The sequence below is a fragment of the Eublepharis macularius genome, chromosome 11 (assembly GCF_028583425.1).
Source record: "Eublepharis macularius isolate TG4126 chromosome 11, MPM_Emac_v1.0, whole genome shotgun sequence".
NCBI lineage: Eukaryota > Metazoa > Chordata > Lepidosauria > Squamata > Eublepharidae > Eublepharis > Eublepharis macularius.
Genome location: NC_072800.1, coordinates 83,133,669 through 83,154,323, shown reverse-complemented (window position 1 = coordinate 83,154,323; position 20,655 = coordinate 83,133,669). Strand labels below are relative to the sequence as shown.

Sequence of the window (20,655 nt, the reverse complement as noted above, 5' to 3'; positions counted from 1 at the left end):
CTTTTGGTTAGCAGAAATCTACTGCTGAGCTGATTCCACATGAGGGTCCCCCCCCCCCATGGTGATCATGACAGTAGTGCAATTCTTGGTCACTTATAACCAAGATACCAGAAGGCATCGCTACTCTCAGGTGGGTGGCTGTGTTGGACTGCAGGAGGAGATCAAGGTTTGGTTCTAGTAGCACGTTAAAGACCAACTAGATTTCAGGGTATGAGCTTTGGAGAAATCTGGGTGGTCTTTAAGGTGCTGCTAGACTCGCATCTTGCTCTTAAGACGACACAAAGTAATTTCTCCCCCTCCATTATGCACTTTGGTTTCTTTTCACACAGGATGCGCATCACATATCCCTCCCCTGCCAGACTTTTATCATGCCATCATTATGATTCTCCACCCACCTTGTTAAATTTTTTGGCATATGTGTAGAGCTGCTGTAGCATAGTGGTTAAGTGGTTGGGTTGCGAGTCAGCACTATGCTGGTTCAAATCCCTCTAATGCCACGAACCCTGCAGATGGCTTTGAGTAAGCCACTCTTCTCAACCCCAGCACTCCAGCTGTATTGTGGGAAGAATAATAACACTGATTTTGTTTACCACTCTGAGCAGGGCACTAATCTGTCTAGAAGAGCCAGTTTGGTGTAGTGGTTAAGAGCAGCAGGACTCTAATCGGAAGAACTGGGTTTGATTCTGCACTCCTCCACTTGAAGCCAGCTGGGTGACCTTGGGTCAGTCACAGCTGTCGCAGAGCTCTCTCAGCCGCACCCACCTTACAGGGTGATTGTCATGAGGATAATAATAACACACTTTGTAAACCGCTCTGAGTGTGGCATTAAGTTGTCCTGAAGGGTGGTATATAAATCAAATATTATTATTATTATATAAGCACACTGCTGTTGTTGTTACTATTCTCGAGAATAGGATGATTCCCCAGTCCCTTAAAAAAATGTATTCATTCAGTTGCAGTGCTGAACAAGACACAACTGGTGATTCAATCCCCCCGCCATTCCTTCCCTCCATCTCCCTATATTCCTGCTCCATTTCAGCGCTGGGCTTAATAAGGCACTGGTGTCAGTTCCCACCTCCTCCTAACCTCCCTGGTTTTGTATTGCTGAACTGTAGGAACTGCCCTGACTCCTCCACACACCCCGAATAAACTTGGGCAGTTTGCTGTGAGAATTGAGAGGAAAGAGACAAAATGGGCTTTTCCTTTCACACAAACAAAAACAACAACATTCGATTTATATACCACCCTTCAGGATGACTTAACACCCACTCAGAGCAGTTTACAAAGTGTGTTATTATTATCCCCACAACAATCACCCTGTGAGGTGGGTGGGGCTGAGAGACCTCTGAAAGTGGTTAAGAGCAGCAGGACTCAAATTTGAAGAACTGGATGACTGACCCAAGGTCACCCAGCTGGCTTCAAGCAGAGGAGTGGGGCATCACACCTGGTTCTCCAGATTAGAGTTCTGCCGCTCTTAACCAGTGCATCAAACTGGCTCTCAAACATTCCATTTCAGAAACACATAAAAAAAGATTATCCCAACAATGTCATTTTTTGTGAGAAGTGTTTTTCTCATTAAGGAAGAGAAGCTACCAAAAGCATTGGGCAGGATTTCCCTTCCCCCCTCTGTGTGGAAGCCTGAGAGGAGATCTGCGTGAAGGGGTTTAAGTAAAGTAACTTTAAGAATTGAGAACTACTCTTTGGAAACAGTCTTCTTGAAAAAGAGGAGTGTTAAAAACAACATCAAATTTTGCTTTATAAAATGTGAATGAGGGAGGCAGGGGTGGCTACTTTTGAATGGAAAAATGGAGTTAGGTTAAGGATTAAACTTTCTGTCCCTTCCATACATTCTCTAGAGGCAATGATCTGAGACAACCATCTTTGACTCATCTGTTTGAGCCCTTAGCTTGTCAAGGAGAAAGTTTTTGTGCCTTTCTGTGGGGTAATTTAGGTAAAGAACAAGGGGCCCGTGTGTGATCATTTTAAGTAAATGTGTGTATGTGTCTTTTAATGCTTGGTGTGGTATAGCTGAAGAGTGGGGGTGAAAGAGAGGGATGAGTGATATGATTGGTTGATGACTGAGAGTATGGGCGGAGTGAAGGCAGTTTTAGACTGAGGGTGGAGAGAAAAGATTCAGTCAGGGCAAGAGAGGCAAGCTGTGTGCAGCCTGAGCTTGCTTATGGTGTCTGAGAGAAATATAACCTGTGTGGAAACCTGAACTGTGTGTTTGTGAAAGAACATTCAGTCAGGGAAAAGTGGGCAAACTGTGTGTGCGCCTGAGAAAAGGTCTTACTTGTAACTGAGAGAGAAATTAATATCAAAAGCAGGCAAACTGTGTGTGAAGCCTGAGAGGAGATCTGTGTGAAGGGGTTTAAGTAAAGTAACTTTAAGAATTGAGAACTACTCTTTGGAAAAAGTCAAGTTTTAGAAATAATATGAAACCAATACACTTCTTATAAAAATAAACGTTTATTTTGGTTTTTTAAATCCCAGAGTTATTTCTGTATCCCATTCCTTTCCTCAGGGCCACATAGTACCATGAAAAAAGACTGACCCTTGGGCACGTTACTAAACGGAGAAATTTAAGTTGTTCTGGAATTTAATTCCTGGTGGCAGCAATCTACCAAGAGGAGGCAAGAATAAAAAGGCTTAAAGACCAAATCTACCCAAGAGAAAGAAAGGGTCGTCATGACACCGTGGCTCTTCAATGGGCTTCACAGTGGGATGTGAACCAGAGACTTGTCAAGCTACAAGAAAAAATTAGATGGTCTTCTTGCACATATTTTTATGAGCGCCCAAGCCTTGTGACAGGTTTCCCCATAACTGGAAACCTCTATTAAATTTTTCTCCTGTATTTTCTCCTCGCCTATATTTTTCTCCACATAGCACTTGAAGGGAGCAATTCTGTCAGGAAAATGGCACACAGAAAGGGTTAAATGTTGCCAGTCCCCCCATTTTCTTATCAAATTAGCAGTTATTCCCCACCCCCATAGTTGCATTTAATTTAAAAAACAACAATGGGAGATCAATCACTGATCTAATGTGTCATTTGGCCCTCAGACAGTGTGGTTTCTTGATCATATATTCTGGCAAGTCCTTAATTTCCTTGAGCATTTTCTTCCTTTTTCTTCTGTGTGGGTGTCTTTCCTTCCTCTGTTCCTGTGGGTCTCCTGGGAAGTGTTTCTCATTCTGTCATCTGTCTCCTTTTTCTCATTTGCAAGTGTTGAAGTAAACAAGTCATGTACTTTTTCTTAACAAGGCCTTCGCCTTCTGTCAGACAGTCTTGTTGTCTTTTGAGAGCTTGTGTGTTCTCTTACAACTCAGCAGCCTCCCTTCAGGTTTGTTCTGCACACACGGTTTAAAATTACATTAATCTCTGTTGTTGTTGGAGTTTTTTTCCTACCTTTGTTTGGTCATTGCATTGCGGCATCTCATTGCAGACGCTGCCCCTGAGCTTTTCAGAGCAGGGTGAGCAAGTGATCTACAGGCAGCAAGAATGGGTTTATGAAAAACCTGACCTGGAAGATGAATAAGCTAGATTTGAAACTAGAATCCCTCTGTTTACCAGTTCAAGATTTGTTGAGGCTGGAGTCCTGACATTCACACCCATGGCTGCTTAGCAATCAGGGAATCCTACTACGCTAAATGACTGCTGTTCTTTTAAATGTCAGTATATTTAAATGCTTGCCAATGTAGCTTTGTGGATGGGGTGTCATCTCTGTGTTGATAACACCCAGCTTTACATTTCATTACCCAAGCCTCCAGCAGTCGCCATAGCGCTATTGAAACAGTAATTTGATTTGGGTATCAAGAGGTCAGAGGTAATGCTGGTTAGGAAGACATGTTCTAGATGGACATTAATCTTTCCATTTTAGATGGAGCTAGATTATCTTTGGATCATCCTTTAAAGAGCCTGATCTCAACCCTGCCCTTGGAGAAGCAGGTTGCTGTGGTTTTCAGGGGTGAAAGCAAGCTGGTATGGAGAATCAGTAAGAAAAGGGTTGAATAATACCTCCCATCTTCTGCTTTGAGCCTTCTGAGAAAGGATGTACCTATAAGAAAGATTAAGTTACTTTCACTTTTGTTTGTTTCTGGGAATGCTTTCTTTCTATTTTATCTGGTTTGGAAGTTATTCTCCCATATTGGTTTACGAGACATGGCTGTGTTGGTCCATTCAACTCTAACCTCTAGGCTGGATTAATATAACGTTTTCTATGTGGAGCTAACCTTGAAGAGAACTCGGATTCAGTTAATGCAAAACACTTGCTTGTTGTGGAGTAAACCACTGTGAGACCATTATGCCAGTTTCAAGACAGCTGCACTGGTTATCAGTTTGTTTCCAGATTCATTTCAAGGAGATGGTTCTTTTCTTTAAACTGATTTACATCCAGGGGGCCAGATACTGGAAGAGTGGGGCACTAACTTAGAGCTCTCGAACCATTTGTTCTGGATGTTCCCTCTGTGTGCTTGGTTTGAATGTCCTCAGCCAGGTTTCAGAGCTTCTCTCCTCACTCTGTCTGTCTCTTTCTGTGGACTTTGCCTTTTTAATTGCTTCATAGAACTACCCTGCATCAGGTCCAGGTTTCCCTAAGAAGTGATGTAGTGGAACAGACATTTCAGTCCTCTAGAGCTGCCAGGTTCCTATGCCCTCCTGGTGTGGCCAGGGGAAGCTGGCACTTGCCTCATGCCTCATGTATGCTTTATTGCTCCTGGCACTTGTGTGATGATGTCACTTCCAGGATGTCATCATGCCGGCCACGGGCCCCAGTGAAGTGCAGGAGCATTCCCACAGCTGGCACTTCAGGAAGTGACATCATCACAACCTACTGGGAGCTCACGTGGTACACACTTTTAACCAGGTTGCCTGCTGGTGGTGGCAATCTCTGAGGGTTTTGCCACCTCCCGCCAATCACCAGCAATTGGCGAGCAATGGAGCAACCCCCCAGGAGATTGCCCACCACCGGAGAGCAACAGGGAAGCCTACAGTTCCCCCATGACCCCCTGCAACCCTCCTGCTCGTTGCCAGGAATAAATTTGGTTCAGACAAATACATGTATACTTCTTCCTTAATTTGTCCTGAGGAGGATTGGGTTAAGCCAAGCAAAAGGTAACTCCAAGCAAGTGCATAAGATACAGACCCCACATTCATACTCTCCCCATTTGATGGTGGGGAGTATATTATCCATTTTATATTAAGGTTTATAAGAAATGTATGGTACAGTAATGAGCTAGCTAGTTTCCTTGTAATATATGTCCAAAAATAATACACTTCAGAGAGCACTTGTTTCTGACCTGATTTCTTTTGATTTGAACTAAAACTTAGGCTGCAATCCTAAAAACACTTTCCTTGGAGTTCACTTTCCTTCCCCGTTGAATAAAATAGGACTTAATTCTGACAGACCTCTAGTCCTAGGTATTGCTCCGTTAGGATGGTTAACTCACTATCCACTGTAATTCTCTTACATTTGAAAACTGAGTAACAACTTTCTACATCTGGGTTTGTCGACCTAGTGAATGGATCACATAGATCCATTGGATAACTTCTTTTGGTTGACTGACATTCAGAATCACGGCTTTCAGTCTGTGTGTGTTCATCTGTTAATCTCACCTTGCCAAACAGTCATCTTCACTGTTCATGACATGCACCTAATGAAGAAGGCCTTGCCTATGGAAGGTCACTCCCCAATGAATTTGTGATCCTTCAAGATGCCTGAGGAATCTTTGCTGTTTGTCCTTTAGAAACAACAGGGAATGTTTTCAGGCAAGAAATATTAAACTTGTAAAAATTCAGCAAATAAACTAGGAAGGCTGTGGATAGAAATCATTGGAAAAGTATTCTGCGCAATTCCCATTAAAATGAATTAAAACTATATAAGGCTGCTTCCACATATCCTTATAGGGACGGCCCATTCACGAAATGCTGGTGGCTTTTCCCTAGGATTTCAGACCTCTCTGTTTGCAAAATGGTTGCAGGCTGCTTGGTTTCCAATTTTTCAGCACCTTTTCTGGGACCACACTTTCTCTGGTCTTTTCTTTTGCCATGGGCTGATGGTGCACTTCTGCGTTCTTGGGCATGTGAATGGTTGAAATGCTCTGAGGAATCGCCCAATCACATCCCAGCTCCTTCCATGAAGCTCTCTGCATGCAATCGTGCATGTGCAGAGCAAAAAAAAAAAAATGGAAAGGGGGCTGGCGACGATGACGGAAGTGCCTGACCTCCCTCCCAAGCCACTTTTTCTAAGAGCTGTGGAGGCTGTCCTGCAACCTCAGTGCATGAGGTAAGCACTTTGGGGGAGTTTGTGTGGAGGCTGAGTTTTCAGAGTGACTCAGCAAAACACACTAAAAACGGCAAAGGATGGGAAGGACCAGCTGTGTGAAATGGCCTAAGTCCACAGGGGAGTGTGTTTGGTAAGCAAGTAAATCTCCATTATCAGGTGCAAATGCATTGGCTTTTAGCAATCTGTATACATATCAAGCAACAAAGCCCTGTGGCTGTTAAACAGGTGCTGCAATTGGCACATTCATATATAGTAACTGAACATTTTTTTCCAGTTGATTTGGGGAGGGTAGCATATGCTTGGTTTCAGAAATTTTACTGTCTACAATGAAGTTATGGAACAGGACAGGACAGGACAGGATAGGATAGGATAGGATAGGATAGGATAACACTGTAAAGGATTGCAAAATTCCATGTTATATTTATTGCTATTTGGGCATTCCTGTTATTGTTTGGCCTGCTTACTAATATCCATTACAAACTTAAAAATCAAGAAATCAAGAAAAATGCCAATAAATTCTTGACTGCTCTCTCTATAGTGGCTTCCATGGCTAGACACTATAGTTCAGAGTTTATCATCAAAGGCCCTTTTTTGTGTTCCCTTCCTTTCAGAGGTGAGTTCTCTCCCCCACACTGAGGCAAATTTTCCCTCCAAAATCCAAGCTCGCTTGTTGTGGCTGAGCAGCCCCAAGTAGTGTCTCTGTCTATGGTTCTAAATGATTTTTTGTCCCACCCTTGGTAAGCAGTTATATTTTGGCTTTTTAGGGGAAAAACAGGAGCCCCTTCTAATTTGTAGGAAATGACATTAGAGGCTGGATAACTCTCAAAAGAAACAGCAGCTTTATCGAACAGGCATGGATGGAATACAGGCAGTTGGGATGAAATTGCTGAGGTGAAATTTGTTGGTGGAACAGAATACTTTAAAAATAATAAACAAAATAATTTTCTTGCAGCTTAGTTTCAATGTTTACAATCCTTAAGAGTGAGGGGTGTTTTGTTTAATACTTTGGTTAAAGCAACAGTGTTTCTTCACAGGTTTCCCTTTTCAACTCAGGTGTCCTGACATTAGTCCAACATTGTTTTCCCTTTGCACCAGTCCCAGGGTCCTCCTTAGAGCCAAACTCCCTTTTAGACACCAGGCAGCAATTATTATTCTTCACCTAAGAAGACTTAATCCTATTCACTTGGGTTGAATGGGAGTCTCCACTTACTATCCATTCACCCTGGCCAAAACACACCCCCAGTTCTAACTTGGCTGTGCAAAAAGGTGTCAGCTTGTGCTGGCATTTATACTGGGAATCCTTAACTAAGAGTCTTCCTTAAGACAATATTGTTACAGTTAGGGAAAATATTTTCTTTTTCCTCACTTCAGAGGGAACCTGTCTGGCCCTCTTTGTCAGACTCTCTCTCACACACATTCCATTCCTCTGCACTCAAAAATCCTGTCAGCACCAACTGTCATCCTGAGGGCTGGTTCTGACTGGCCAATCGGAGAGAGGAGGGAGCACCCTGTCAATCAAGCTCTCATTCTCTTCCATCTCTCTGAGTACTGCACTTAGGAAACCTTCTTTAAAGTGAATTCCATCACAGCTGACTATAAAGGATAAGGCCTTTTCAATGGTTCATCCCCCTCCCCTGTATGAAATGCCCATCCTCTCTCATTGTGCCAGGTGTCATCTTTAAATGTCTTTCAGAGGCAGGTCAAGACACTTTTTAATTTCAGTATGCTTTTCATTGTTTGTTCCATTCTTGTTATGATGCTTGTTTTTAAATCTGGCTGCTGTTTGAGTTGAGGTTTCTGATAGTCCCCTTTTTAGGTTCTGTGCTTTTGTTGGCTATTTGATTTTAGGACTGTTTATTTCCTATGGTGAACATCCCAGGCACATTTTTTATGCAGAGGTAGTAAATGAATGTCTTAATTTTCCTGTTTCAAGATTTGCCTGTCTATTTTTTTTTAATTATCACAGAAATCTATATCTTTGCGCAGTGATGAGTTTATGCTGAAACTACACTGGTGGCAGTGAAGTGCAAATTAATTTCAATAAATCTGATCTGGGCAGTTAAATAAGAAAAAAGAGAGATATGATATTGAACATAGCAGAAATTGGTGAGATGGTTGGGAACTTTTGTACGAAGCCAGTGATTTAGTAACGTTCGAAGACCACATCCAAAACCCTTATTGATGTGTCAGTACTCCACAAACGAGACCCAAAGGGCCAGGCTCGGAAGGGGGAAAAGACTGGAATTCTTGGAAAAGATTGGACTCTTGGAAAAGCCATTATGTTTAGTACAAATGTCAGAATGAAGAGAAGGGTCAGGAGGGTCAGTAAACGATAGACATTACGGAAGACAGGTTTCTGAGGCCTGGTTTACATAATCCAGAGAGGGTTATCTTAATGGTGATTTTTAAAAAATATTATTCACCTAAGCAAGAAATTCTGGAGGCTCAGCCCATTGCTAGTCTCACAATAGCTAGAATTGTGGACTGTTCAGCTTTTCTGCTCCAGGAGTTGTTACCTCCCATATCTAGTCTCTCTTATGGCTTGCTTTGAGTTGTTCCCGGAACCCTGTTTTCTGATGCAGCTCAAAACGCCATCACTTGTGTTCATTAAAACGTAGTAAGGCGGTCTCTGATCTTCTCTGGAGCTGATGATTCTCAGCAGGGCAAGTCTAGGAGCAGAACCACAAGTGACAAAAGGCACAGATTGGACACTTGTCAGCTTCCCTCAAGTTTTGATGGGAAATGTAGGCATCCTAGTCTTGCAGCTTGGCTCTCCGACTGCTGTCCAATGGACTTTTCAACTGTCACTTGTCCAACATTCCGCCAAGCTGCCTACATTTCCCATCAAAACTTGAGGGAAGCTGACAAGTGTCCAATCTGTGCCTTTTGTCACTTGTGGTTCTGCTCTAGATCTCTCTTGGCAGATACGACTGTCTCCTCTGCCCTTATTCATGGTGGGGCTGTTTTTATGAATCCAGCCTCATTGAAGAGTTCTGGTGAGCTCAAAAGTTTGCACCATGTTTAGAGTCAGTTTGGTTGGTCCTAATAAAAGGTATGGCATGGATTTCGTTATTGGTTTTAGATTTTGCATGGACCAACGCAGCTGCCATAAAGTTCATTAATGACTCGGTAGGCTTTAGACCCTGCTTTTCAGTTTAAAAAAAGAAGGCCACATTCTGCAATATAATACAGAACGTGAGAAGATAGGCTTGCTTTTCCATGTTGATTTCAAGAATTTGTAAAAACAAAAACAGGGTGCACCAGGAGAAGGAAGGAAAGTGATGTATGTCTCTTTAGCCACTCCAGGTACAAACAGATGGCATTTTTAAATTCAAAGTGCTGGAAAGGGCACGTGCCACAGTTGCCCCTAGCATGTATACTCATTCTACCACCGTCTTGGTCAAACTGGTTTTGTAATTTTCATAGAGCTTTCAAGAGCCATGGTTCCCTGTCCCAACTCAGTCAATATCATTGGGGGAAAGCATGGGGTGCCTGAAGGACTAGGCAGTGGGAAGGGAGGAGTGGATGGGAAGGGAAGAGTGAGTGGGGGGCTGGTGAGGGGCATGTGCCCCTGGCCGCTAGGCACAAACGAGGCCCCAGGGCACTGTCGATGTGCCCCTGCAAAAAAACCTGGAACCTGCTCTGAGACCATGAAGCCTCTGTTAACTGAAGTGATATTCAACCATGGTTGTAAAATGCACAACTTACTCAAGTCTTGGCTGGAATACTGGTAAAATCTCAGCTGTTGTTGTCTATAAAGAGGTGGCCAACTTCTGGAAGCGGACGAGAGCTGTTTCTGGAGACAAACTTTATCCACAAACAGAGGAAATTAAGCGGAAGGCAGAATTATTTTCATCTTTTAAAACTGAATTTCAAAGGAGGAGGAGATGGAGTAAGCATCTTTTTCCAGAGCAAGTTTCTCAGTAGATGGGGATCTTCTCTGCGGCAGGAATAAAAGGTGCTTTCATGCATCCGTGTTCTGTTACTGCTTATCAGTTTTCCAAGCGGGATTGTACTGCAGGTTCTTGTTATAATAGAATCTCACTCCTCTGAAAGATGATGCAGCAAGTGAAAATGACAGGGCCTGTCTGTTACCTGGTCGGCTGCATTGCTCGTAATTGGGTCTGTGCCTTCTTGGCGTCACATCCATTCCCCTAAGTCCTTAGTTACAAATTTGAACTCTTAAGTGAAGCAAGTAAAGTAAGAGCCCCGTGGCGCAGAGTGGTAAGCCGCAGTACTGCAATCCAAGCTCTGCTCCTGACCTGAGTTCAATCCTGGTGGAAGCCAGGTTCAGGTAGCCGGCTCAAGGCTGACTTGACCTTCCATCCTTCCAAGGTCGGTAAAATGAGTACTCAGTTTCCTGGGGGTAAAGTGCAGATGACTGGGGAAGGCAATGGCAAACCACCCCGTAAAAAGTCTGCCAAGAAAACGTTGTGATGCGACGTCCCCCCATGGGTCAGTAATGACTCAGTGCTTGCACAGGGGACTACCTTTACCTTAAGTAAAGCAATCCATCTGTTTATTTGGAAAGCAGGAATTTTTAGGCGGGAGTTATATATATATGGCCTTGTTATACCAGCAACAGTGAAAAGTCTGCCTAAACAGTTCTTATTGATGGAGGAAAAGCTGCTTCTTGAGCCGTCCTCCATCCACCCACCTGCTGCTTTTACCTGCCCACCCTGTTCCGTTTATACATAAAAGGAACAACTTACAAGCCTAGGCAAGATAAGCCGGAACGAAATCAGAAATGGGATGTTGCAAGCATAAGCCAAACTGTTTTACACAGAAGCAGAACAAATTGCAGGCAGACTCCTGTGGTGCTTTTTGGCTGTTTTTAATGAAAATAAATGGAGTTTTATGATTATAAGCAGTTGTTTTCTACTGACCAAAGCATGGAAATACAGTAGAGAAGCGAGAGGACAGTAGAGCAGCAACTGTTTGTGATGCATGACAAGGGTGTCTCCCCTTCCAAGAAGAGGGCCTGTGTTCCTAAACCTGCCCCTCCCCTCCATTTGAGGAAGCAACAACTAATTCTTTCCCCCCCCAAGAAATTTTTATTTTATTTATAAGAGAAAAAGCCCGTAAAAAGGGCAGAGAAATAGAAGAAAAAAGTAAGGAAAAAAGAATTAAAAGAAGAACAAAGATTGAAAATAACAAAAATAATACGTTTCATTTTCCATTTTTTCTACAACACCTATCATATTTTAACAAGCATTATACTTTTAGTTTTAATATCTCCAAAATTTACCTTTTCAATACTCTCCCCTTCTATTTATTTTTCCCAAATTTATCTTCTTAAAAATCAGAACCACAAATCATCAGTTCATTTTTCCTCGTCTCATGCAGACAGTCAATAAGGGGTTTCCAGTTAACCATAAAAATAGACAATGTTTTATTTCTGATCAGGGCTGTAAGTTTAGCCATTTCCGCTAACTCCATCATTTTCACAATCCAGTCCTCGATTGAAAGCAATATTGTACTTTTCCATTTTTGCGCATATAAAAGCCTAGCTGCCATGGTCATATATAGAAATAAGATACCATGTTTATTTTCCAACTGTTTATCCATTAGTCAGGCTTCTGGTTTAAATTGTATATTGATCTTCAACATTTTTTGTATTATCATATGAATTTGTAACCAAAAGTTTTTTTGCTTTAGGGCAAGTGCATCAAAGATGATAAAATGTTCCTTCTTGTTGCTCACATTTCCAACATTTGTTTGGCATACCTTTACTCATTTTTGCTAATTTATCAGGAGCATATACCACCGATACATCATTTTATAGACATTTTCTTTAAATGTGGGACTCAAAGTGAATTTGAGCCCCTTTACTCACATATTTTCCCACTGGTCCATTGGTATATTATACCCAAAATTTTTAGCCCATTTTGCCATACAGTCTTTCACAGATTCTTCTTCCGTTTCAAATTTCAACAAAAGTTTGTACATTTTGGAAATAGCATGTTTGTCATTTGCACAGCGATCTACATGGGAAATGGAGGACAGGCTTTTTAAGGGCCACTTTGTGAACTTGAGGGAGTGGTGAAATTTAAACTTCCACAGCATACAGTTCATTTCATTGGCTGTTTGCTGCTCCTTAAAATGCTCTGCAACCAGATTCTTACGTCTCCGTTTTTTGTTTTGTTTTTTATTTGCAGGGAGCCTCAGAATTTGTACCCTCCTGAAGTTAGCAACACAAAACTTCAGTATGCAGGATGGGGACCAAAAGGACAACAACTGGTAAGGAAAGTATTTTGCAAGTGATCAGCTTATTGGCCGTACAACGTGGACCGCAGCTGTCAAATCAGAGCGCTATAGATTTTCACTAGCCTATGGATTCACAGGGCTATGGAGGGCTCTGAGTTTTCATGAAAATGTTTTAAAATTAGTAAGAATACTCTAATTTCTCCTTGTTCTGTATTTTTGCCAATCTGGCAAAACTGAAAATGCAGGTAGCAGGAATCAAAGCACCCATTAAACCACCTTCCCAGTGGAGAGTGTCCATTGTATCTCTTGCTTTCCTTAATTCCTACATGCAAGAAATTGTATTTATTTATTTATTTATTTATTTATTTATTTATTTATTTATTTATTTATTTATTTATTTATTTATTTATTTATTTATTTATGTCATTTATAGTCCACCTTTCTCACTGAGACTCAAGGCAGATTACATAGTATGAGATTAATACAGTCAATATCAAGGACATTTCAATAAATGCCATAGGGTAAATAACAATACAGAGTTAAAGAAATGCTGAATCAGAGCATAAGCAATTCTAGGACTGACATTAGACAACACAGAACTATCGAGTAGGGCCATACTTAAAGCAACAGGCTGTACATAGGAGCACATACATAGGAGCAACAGAGAGGATGAGTGTTGAAGAGGCTGCTTTCTGCCCTAAACTTTTGCCTTCTGACAGGGTACAGACTGATTTTTGGAGAGGGCATGGTCTATAACGATACTTTAGAGATGAAGTTATATCTGGGATAGGGTATGGGAGGCAGAACTAGACTTGCAGGCTGGAGGCAGTGGCCTGGGATGTACAGAGCAGGACCTTATGTGTACGTAGATCCAGAGGAGTTAGCCATATTAGTCTGTAGTAGCAAAATAGTAAAGAGTCCAGTAGCACCTTTAAGACTAACCAACTTTATTGTAGCATAAGCTTTTGAGAGTCACAATTCTCTTCATCAGAGAGAGCTGTGGCTCTCAAAAGCTTATGTTACAATAAAGTTGTTTAGTCTTAAAGGTACTACTGGACTCTTTACTATGTGTACTTAAACACTTTTGAAACATCAGCAGTTTCTCAGGCTATCCTTTGTTTTATTTCCAATGTTTTCCCACTAAGCAAGGTTACAGTGTTACCCAAGTGGAGGTCTCCTTTTGAGATTGGGGTGATTAACATGCAAGAAGAGGCAGCGAGAGGGGATAATGAGTGTGATCTCCACCTATGTATACAGGGATTGTTCCTCTAGACAACTCTTTAATAAGCAAGCAGATGTTCAGCCAAAAAAGAGTTTTTATTCATAAAATAATAAAGATCAATTGCACCAAAATACATACAGCACACACACACAGAGCTAACTAGAAAACAGGGAGGAAAAGTGGAGAGAGTTGTAGAGGTCAGTGATATTTACCAATCTAGAAGACAAAGGGTGTCCATAGGGAAGTGGCTTCGAGGCGACCTGCACTTCACAGCATGAGGAGAGGCTCAGATGGGGGGTCTGAAGGTGGTGCTAGATCCAAAGGCACGCACACACCTATGGGGGAAGGGTAGCCCAATTTTACTGTGGAATGTACTCTGGGGCAGGCTGGCATCTTCTGCCCAAAACAGTAACTTAATGACCATCTCCATGGTGAGACAAAGAGCTAAGAAAGCTTTGATTAAGCTTTCCAGGGCAAAACTAAAGTTATCAATGATGATTATGACCCACAAGAGCTGGATGGGAGTGGCTATTAAAACTCTGAATAGCCCAGAATGGGAGAGCAGATAAGGAAAGATCAGTAGGATTTCGAGGTTACCCCAGGTAACAAAGTATCATGCCTGCTCTACACAACATCTAGTTAGGGCATGAGTATAGAGAAGGCGAGGGAGAGAGATAGTAGGAGTTTCTTTTTATGTTGTGTTATTCCTTCCATTCACTTAATACTTGCCTGTGTAGAGTTATATGTTTAAACAACTGTTTTTGAAATTAATGAAGGAATAAAGATCCTCTGTTCCACATAGTTCCCCAAACTGCATGGGACTGCTAGCAGAGGAGGGAGGTTAGGAGGCTGTCCCGCCTAACTGGAACCCCGATACAGGGACAGTGGTGGCAGCAACTACCCGGAGACAGAAACGCGAGACGGGCCCTTCAAGTGCCAGGCTAGGCAAAGGAGGGGTAGGCAGAGTGGGGTCTACCAACTGGGAAAAAAAAGAGAAAGGAAGAGGCCCTGATTCGCCACAGCCTGTATTATTCCTAACCTCTGTAAAGTATTCACATTTTATAATCAGTATCCATGGAGAAGAGTGCTGTCAAGTCATAGCTGACTTATGGTGACCCCCGGTGGAAAATTCATGGCAAGAGACTAACAGAGGTGGTTTGCCTGCCTCTGCAACTCTAGTCTTTGTTGGAGGTCTCCCATCCAATTACTAACCAAGGCTGACTCTGCTTAGCTTTTGAGATCTGACGAGATCAGGTCCACTTGAGATCCAGGTATGGGCAATCCGTATCCATATTTCAGTGCAAAATGCAAAAATGAAAAGTAACTCTTAGACCTGAAATGGCATGGACAGCGTTGACAGAGACTGTTTTTCAAAGATCTCAGTTTGTAAAATGGAAACCACGGTGGCGATTTATAGGGTTGTTATAAGGTGTCATGAGAAGAGGGTATTGTTAAGTTGCAGGGCTGTATACATGATTACAAACAGGAACATAAGGAGAGCCCTGCTGGACCAGATCAGAGGTCCAGGGCTTGTCCCCTACTATAGCCATCCTGATGTTTCCAAAACCCACAAGCAAAGCACGAAGGCAGCGGCTGTCTTTGAGCAGCTCTTCAGTTTGGAAGTACGCTGCCTCTAAACATAGAAGCTCCGTAATAATTGCCATTGTATTATTGCATCACAATAAATGACACATAAAATTTCTAAAAAAGTAGTCTTGTTGCAAAGAAAGCCAGAAAATTCACTGCTGCTGTTTCAAGAAGGACATCATGGGATGTGAAAGTCTCATTCGTGGCCTGGTGGGGAGAACCGATGCTGTAGATTGTCTAGTGTGATAATCTGAGGATTCTCCGCAATGCCGACAGAACTCTTTCCAATACATCGAGCTTGCCAGGGTTCTGTCAGCTTCCTTGAGCTCATAGAGATCATATGATAATGTGATGCATAATGCAATTGTGCTGGCAGTAACAAGGTAAGGCAATGATGAGAAACTGCCTTTAGGAGCACGGTGCATATGGGAGGAAGAAAGTCATTTCAAAATGTGATCTGGTGGGTTTTTTTTCTTAATTTGATTGTTTACTTTTTCTTTCTGCCAATGAAATTAGTTGCTTGCCAAGGTTTCTGCAATTCAGACTGTTCCATAGTATGCATTTTCATCTCAGGTCATAGAGTAAAGGGATGATGCATAATATTTGTGCATCCACCATAAGAACACAGCCAGCCTTGCTGGCATCTTCTGGGGTGGGGCAGTTGTCAAGGAAACCCCTATTGCCAAGGAGCAGCCTGTAGCCTGCAGCTCTCATCACCCACTCTCTGCTGTCCTGTTGCATCACAGAGGTGGCTGGGCTCTCCCCCCTGCCCTCCAGCTTATCAGTAGAATGGTTGGGGGAGGAGCTGGTGGGCAGGTGGGTGGGGCAGACTCCATACACGGCATCCAATTCTATCACTGAGCAAAACAGAGAGGGCATATGAGCAGGAATTTGACTCACGTGTAAGTAGTTTGTTCACAGTAAATTTGACTGCTGATGGCATGTGTAGCAAAGTGATTCTGATGGGAATAATCACGCACATTGTGTTATGTTGTGGCTGGACGAGCGTTTTCTTGTGCCCTGCCTGCATCTTGGAGCAGTTACTGTCCCAGCTTACAGTGCTGGTGTTGAAAAACTGCAAGTGTATAGAGATGTTCTGTCTGGAAGCGTATTGCAGCAGTTTTTCTGGATCTGCTGCCTAGCTGGGCTTCAGCCTGTTAAGGTTTGCTTCAGGTTAACTTTATTCCACACTTTAACTTTATTCCAAACTTTAACTTTTTTCCAGAAAGCATGTGCTAAGTCGTTAGGGCACCCTTTCCAACCTTTTCTTATCTGTCCTGGAATGGTGAGTGAGTTGTAGAAGAGTCTGGAACGTGTTCTAGGGAGGTACATTCTGGCAGGGCACTGGCAGGACCTTTTGAGAGTGCCCTTTGGAATTCATCCAGCACTCATCTGGGGGACCATATTGCCTGGAAAGATCAATAGTGATGGACAAGCTGATTTGCAAGAAAGTTGGCGATTTCCTGATTTCCAACAACTGTATAGTAGGCAGCAATTTTACATGTACAGCTTCCTCCAGAGTTGTATTAACTTGCTTACCTGTGCCTGTAGAATTTCTACCTGCCATATACTGTATACAAGACATTTATGTATATGCTTTATTGAGTTAGAATATGTTCCATAAACCCCTATACTGTTTATTATCCTTGGAAATCTGCAGCCAATGAGTCAGACCTTCCTAAGTCTTCTGCCCTGGAGGCTCCAGGGCTGGATTATGGAAAGCACAAATTGTCAAAGGCCACAAGTTGTCATAGACACAGAACCCCTGTTAACAGAATGAAGTTGCAATTTAATTTGGCTCTTCCATTAAAAAAAAATATGCTTTTCTGCCATGATCTCAGGTCTCTGGATTCCACTGAGTTTCAGGAAGTCTAGAATTGATCAGATAGGAAGTGAGGAAGAGCCTCTTTGCAGGAGTAAAATTGCCTTTTTAGTCTTCCCATCCAGCTGGCTCTTTTGATTTGCACAAAAATACAAGCCTGGCAGGTGTATTTGTTTTCAGGCAGGTTATTCATTGAGCCCGCAGAATTTATTTTTCATGATGTTGTTCGCGCATATCTTTCATTTGCAGCAGCGTCTGAGTCAATATTCAGCTCCTGGCTGCCATGTATAATTAGGTTGGGTAGGTGAATTGTAGAACAGAAGAAGAGAGGGGAAGGAAGCTAGTTTACCACCAGTAGCTCTTGTTGGAAGAAACATCAAGGGGCTCCTCTTAAGAGAAGCAGCCTGAAAAGCAGAGGGGAGATAAGAAGCTCATGCAGGGCAAGGAAATTGATCCCATTGATGGCCTTCTCCAACTTGGGAAAGAGGAGCTGGGACTCCTTTAGCCCTTATGCCAGCATGGATGTTTCCAGCCTCTGGAGCATAGCATGCTCCCACTTGAAGTAGTGGCTTTCCCACTGCTTCCTGTAAAATCTGGGGGGTTCCATAGGAAATGGTCAGGAGTTCTTTGATGAGAAGCTGAGTAATATCAAGCAAGTTTGCCTCCTTCTTTTACCAATTTCCCCTTGCAATGTGCAGCCCCAAGGCCTGCTTTCACACAGGGTGATGCCAAGCTCAGCAGGCCCAGCCAGATCTCTGTATGAAGCAAATGTCCCCTTAGGCCGTTCCCCTCTGCCAACCATAGGGAAAATTGGCATGGAATTGGTTCCTTGAGGGTAGCAAATGGAACAGCAGGCAGAACGTTAAGATATCAGGCTGGCTTGTCAGACAGAATGGGGTGGAGATGTCCTGGAAGAGTAGTTCCATTAAGAATCCACCTTTGCTTTTGTAAACTTCTGGCTGATGTGTAGCCACTCAGTTTTCCTGGGTACCCTGTTTTGAGTCTTCTTTGGAGACCCTGATGGGTAACTATGATACTATTATATAAAGTTCTCCCACTTTCAACTGGTTGTGGCCCTTCTTCAGCAGTCTGATCTTTGCCTAGCTTGCCAGCCCTCATGGCTTGTTCAACCCTCTTTGTAATTTCTCCTCCAATAGCTGTTGCCTGTTGTCAGGGTACCCTGTCTTGCCTGTCATCTTTTGCCCCTGCATGAATCTACGTTCCAAGAGAATGGTGCTGGTCAGCAAACCAATATGGAGCTATTGGGTTTTTCCTCTTGCACAACTGGAGCACCTTTTCATGGCCCTTGTTTTTCTGACTCTAGGGTCTGCACCATCCTCCTTTGTCTGATGACCCCTTCCTTACCTGCAGATCCTAAGAATTAACAAATTCATGAGGGAATTTTGGTGAAGGAAATACACTTTTTTTTGCTGGTTGCTGCAGCGTAAATTTTGCTCCCTACGAAGTGGCAGCAGCCACACTGGGCTGTTTTGTGGTCAGCCAATGCCTGATTTTAAAGTTGGTCTACATGTGTAGATAAATCAGGTATGACAATATCTCTGTGGTCTGTACCATGTCAAGTGATGAGTATGGAAAATAGGGTTGCACCTCCCTGCAACGGTTGTTCATCGAGTGTTCTTCTGTGCAGGCTCACATGGGAACTGCGCAGGCACAGGCCAGCTGGCTTGCGCATGCGCAGTTCCCATGTGGGCCTGCACAGAAGACACAACGATGAACTGTATGTTGGAATGGGTCCCCAATATGATCAACACCCTCATGGACTTAGGACTAAACTACGTATTATGATTTCTTCCCCATTGATTTCAAACAGCCTTTTTTCCTTTTGCAAATTTAACTGGCAGGAGGGCAATGGTATGGGAGGAGCCGGGAAAGTTTAACTTTTTCTTCCCTGCTACTTTTTTAGTGGACCTCCCCCCAGACTGTTTCAAAAACCAGTATGTTTCTTTTAGAATTCAGTTCTGTGCAATTTGTTTAAAAGCAAAGGTCATTGAAAAACGGTGTTCACATGAGAATATATCCACAAGTTCAGTGGGAGCATCAAGATATGCATGTACCCAAAGTTAGGTTGTTCAAAGCATGTCATTACTGATCAGAACGGAGACAGAACCTCTTAAAATAGCAGTATCTGTGAATTTAAATTAGGTGGTCACTTCTACAAGAAATAGCAACAGACTGTAGATACTTAGCTTTTTGTCCCCCCGCTGCTACAGAAATATGTGCTTTCCTTGCAGGTCACAGTTTTTATCCAGATCAGAGACAGTAGGTAACAAATCTTTACAACGTGAGTCAGGCCCATGATACTTCTAAATTGGGCTGATAGGAGTCTTTCTGTGGGCCCACTGGTAGGCTGGTGTGAATGAGACAATTCATCAAAGAGATTCCTTGTCATATCACCAAATTGATGTTGTTTTGCATGACTGTCTTCCTATATACTTTTATTCCACCTTCTTCCAAAGTCACCACGGTAGCGAGTGCAGTTCCCCTCTAAAACCCGTGAAGTTCCCCTCTCAAACCTGTGAGAGTTAGAGTGACTAGTCCAAGGTCACCCAGCAATCTTTTGTGATGGAGTCGGGATTGAACTTACATCTCCCAGATCCCACAGAGGCTGCGATACATCTTTGCCAATTAGTCCCCCAAAGATTATACAGCAGGATTACTGGTTCTTAATTCTTTATGCTAACCATGTTCTATCCCGTAATGTAATAAAATATTATCAAGGAAGTAGTGTATATCATCTCACAGGAAGAAATCTAATTTACAATGGTGCCCTACATAAGCACCAGTGATATTAGGTTACAAAATACAAGATAATTCATCATGCGGAATTTAAAAGTACAATCCGGGTCTGTATTAAAGGGCACATTTACTGATACATGCTTTAAGTAATGTAAAAAGGCAGTTATCATTTAAAGTAACCACTTTAGAAGCCTGGATGCAAAATTCTCTCCCTGTTCAAAGTCATTGCAAGCCTGTTTTCCATTTCCACAAAGATGGTTTGAATGTGCTGAAGAGATTTCCCTAAAATTGTCTAAATTGCAGCAACTGTTTGGCTTCAAACCTTAAATTATAGCTTTGAAGAGAATGGGTAAGTTCTTGTGCTTTCAATAGATAAATGTACAATAGAGAGGGGTTTTTTAATGCTCAGATGAATGAATCAACCACGCAAAGGGGCATAAGAGACAGTGTTACAATAATATCAAGAAGCCGATGGAGAAGGTCTGCATGAAATACCCGATCATCAGCATACGATCTAAGAGGAATGTATGGATAAAGCTCAATAAAATCACTCATGCGCTGGCTGACCCACCACTGGTACTCAAGCTAGAAGGCTCCTCTGGGAGAAAATGCTATAAGGGGGGGGAAACCCCAGTCTCCCATTAACAATTAATCTCTTATTTCAAACTTAATATTGTGCAAAAGTGCCAGTGCTGAACAACAATTACATTCAATAAATAGAATAAAAAAGCATTAAGAATAGTAAATACAAGCATAAATAGAAGCAATAAATAACATCCTAA

General features: G+C 42.5%; 1 protein-coding gene across 2 annotated transcripts in view; it reads left to right on the top strand.

The window, feature by feature from the left end:
* The window catches only part of DPP6 (dipeptidyl peptidase like 6), a 496,940-nt gene that overhangs the window by 360,682 nt on the left and 115,603 nt on the right, over positions 1–20,655 (top strand). For both annotated transcript variants that reach the window (XM_054991455.1, XM_054991456.1), the window contains exon 7: positions 12,437–12,518. In XM_054991455.1, coding sequence (XP_054847430.1) covers positions 12,437–12,518 — 82 coding nt within the window. The remainder of the gene's footprint in view (positions 1–12,436; positions 12,519–20,655) is intronic.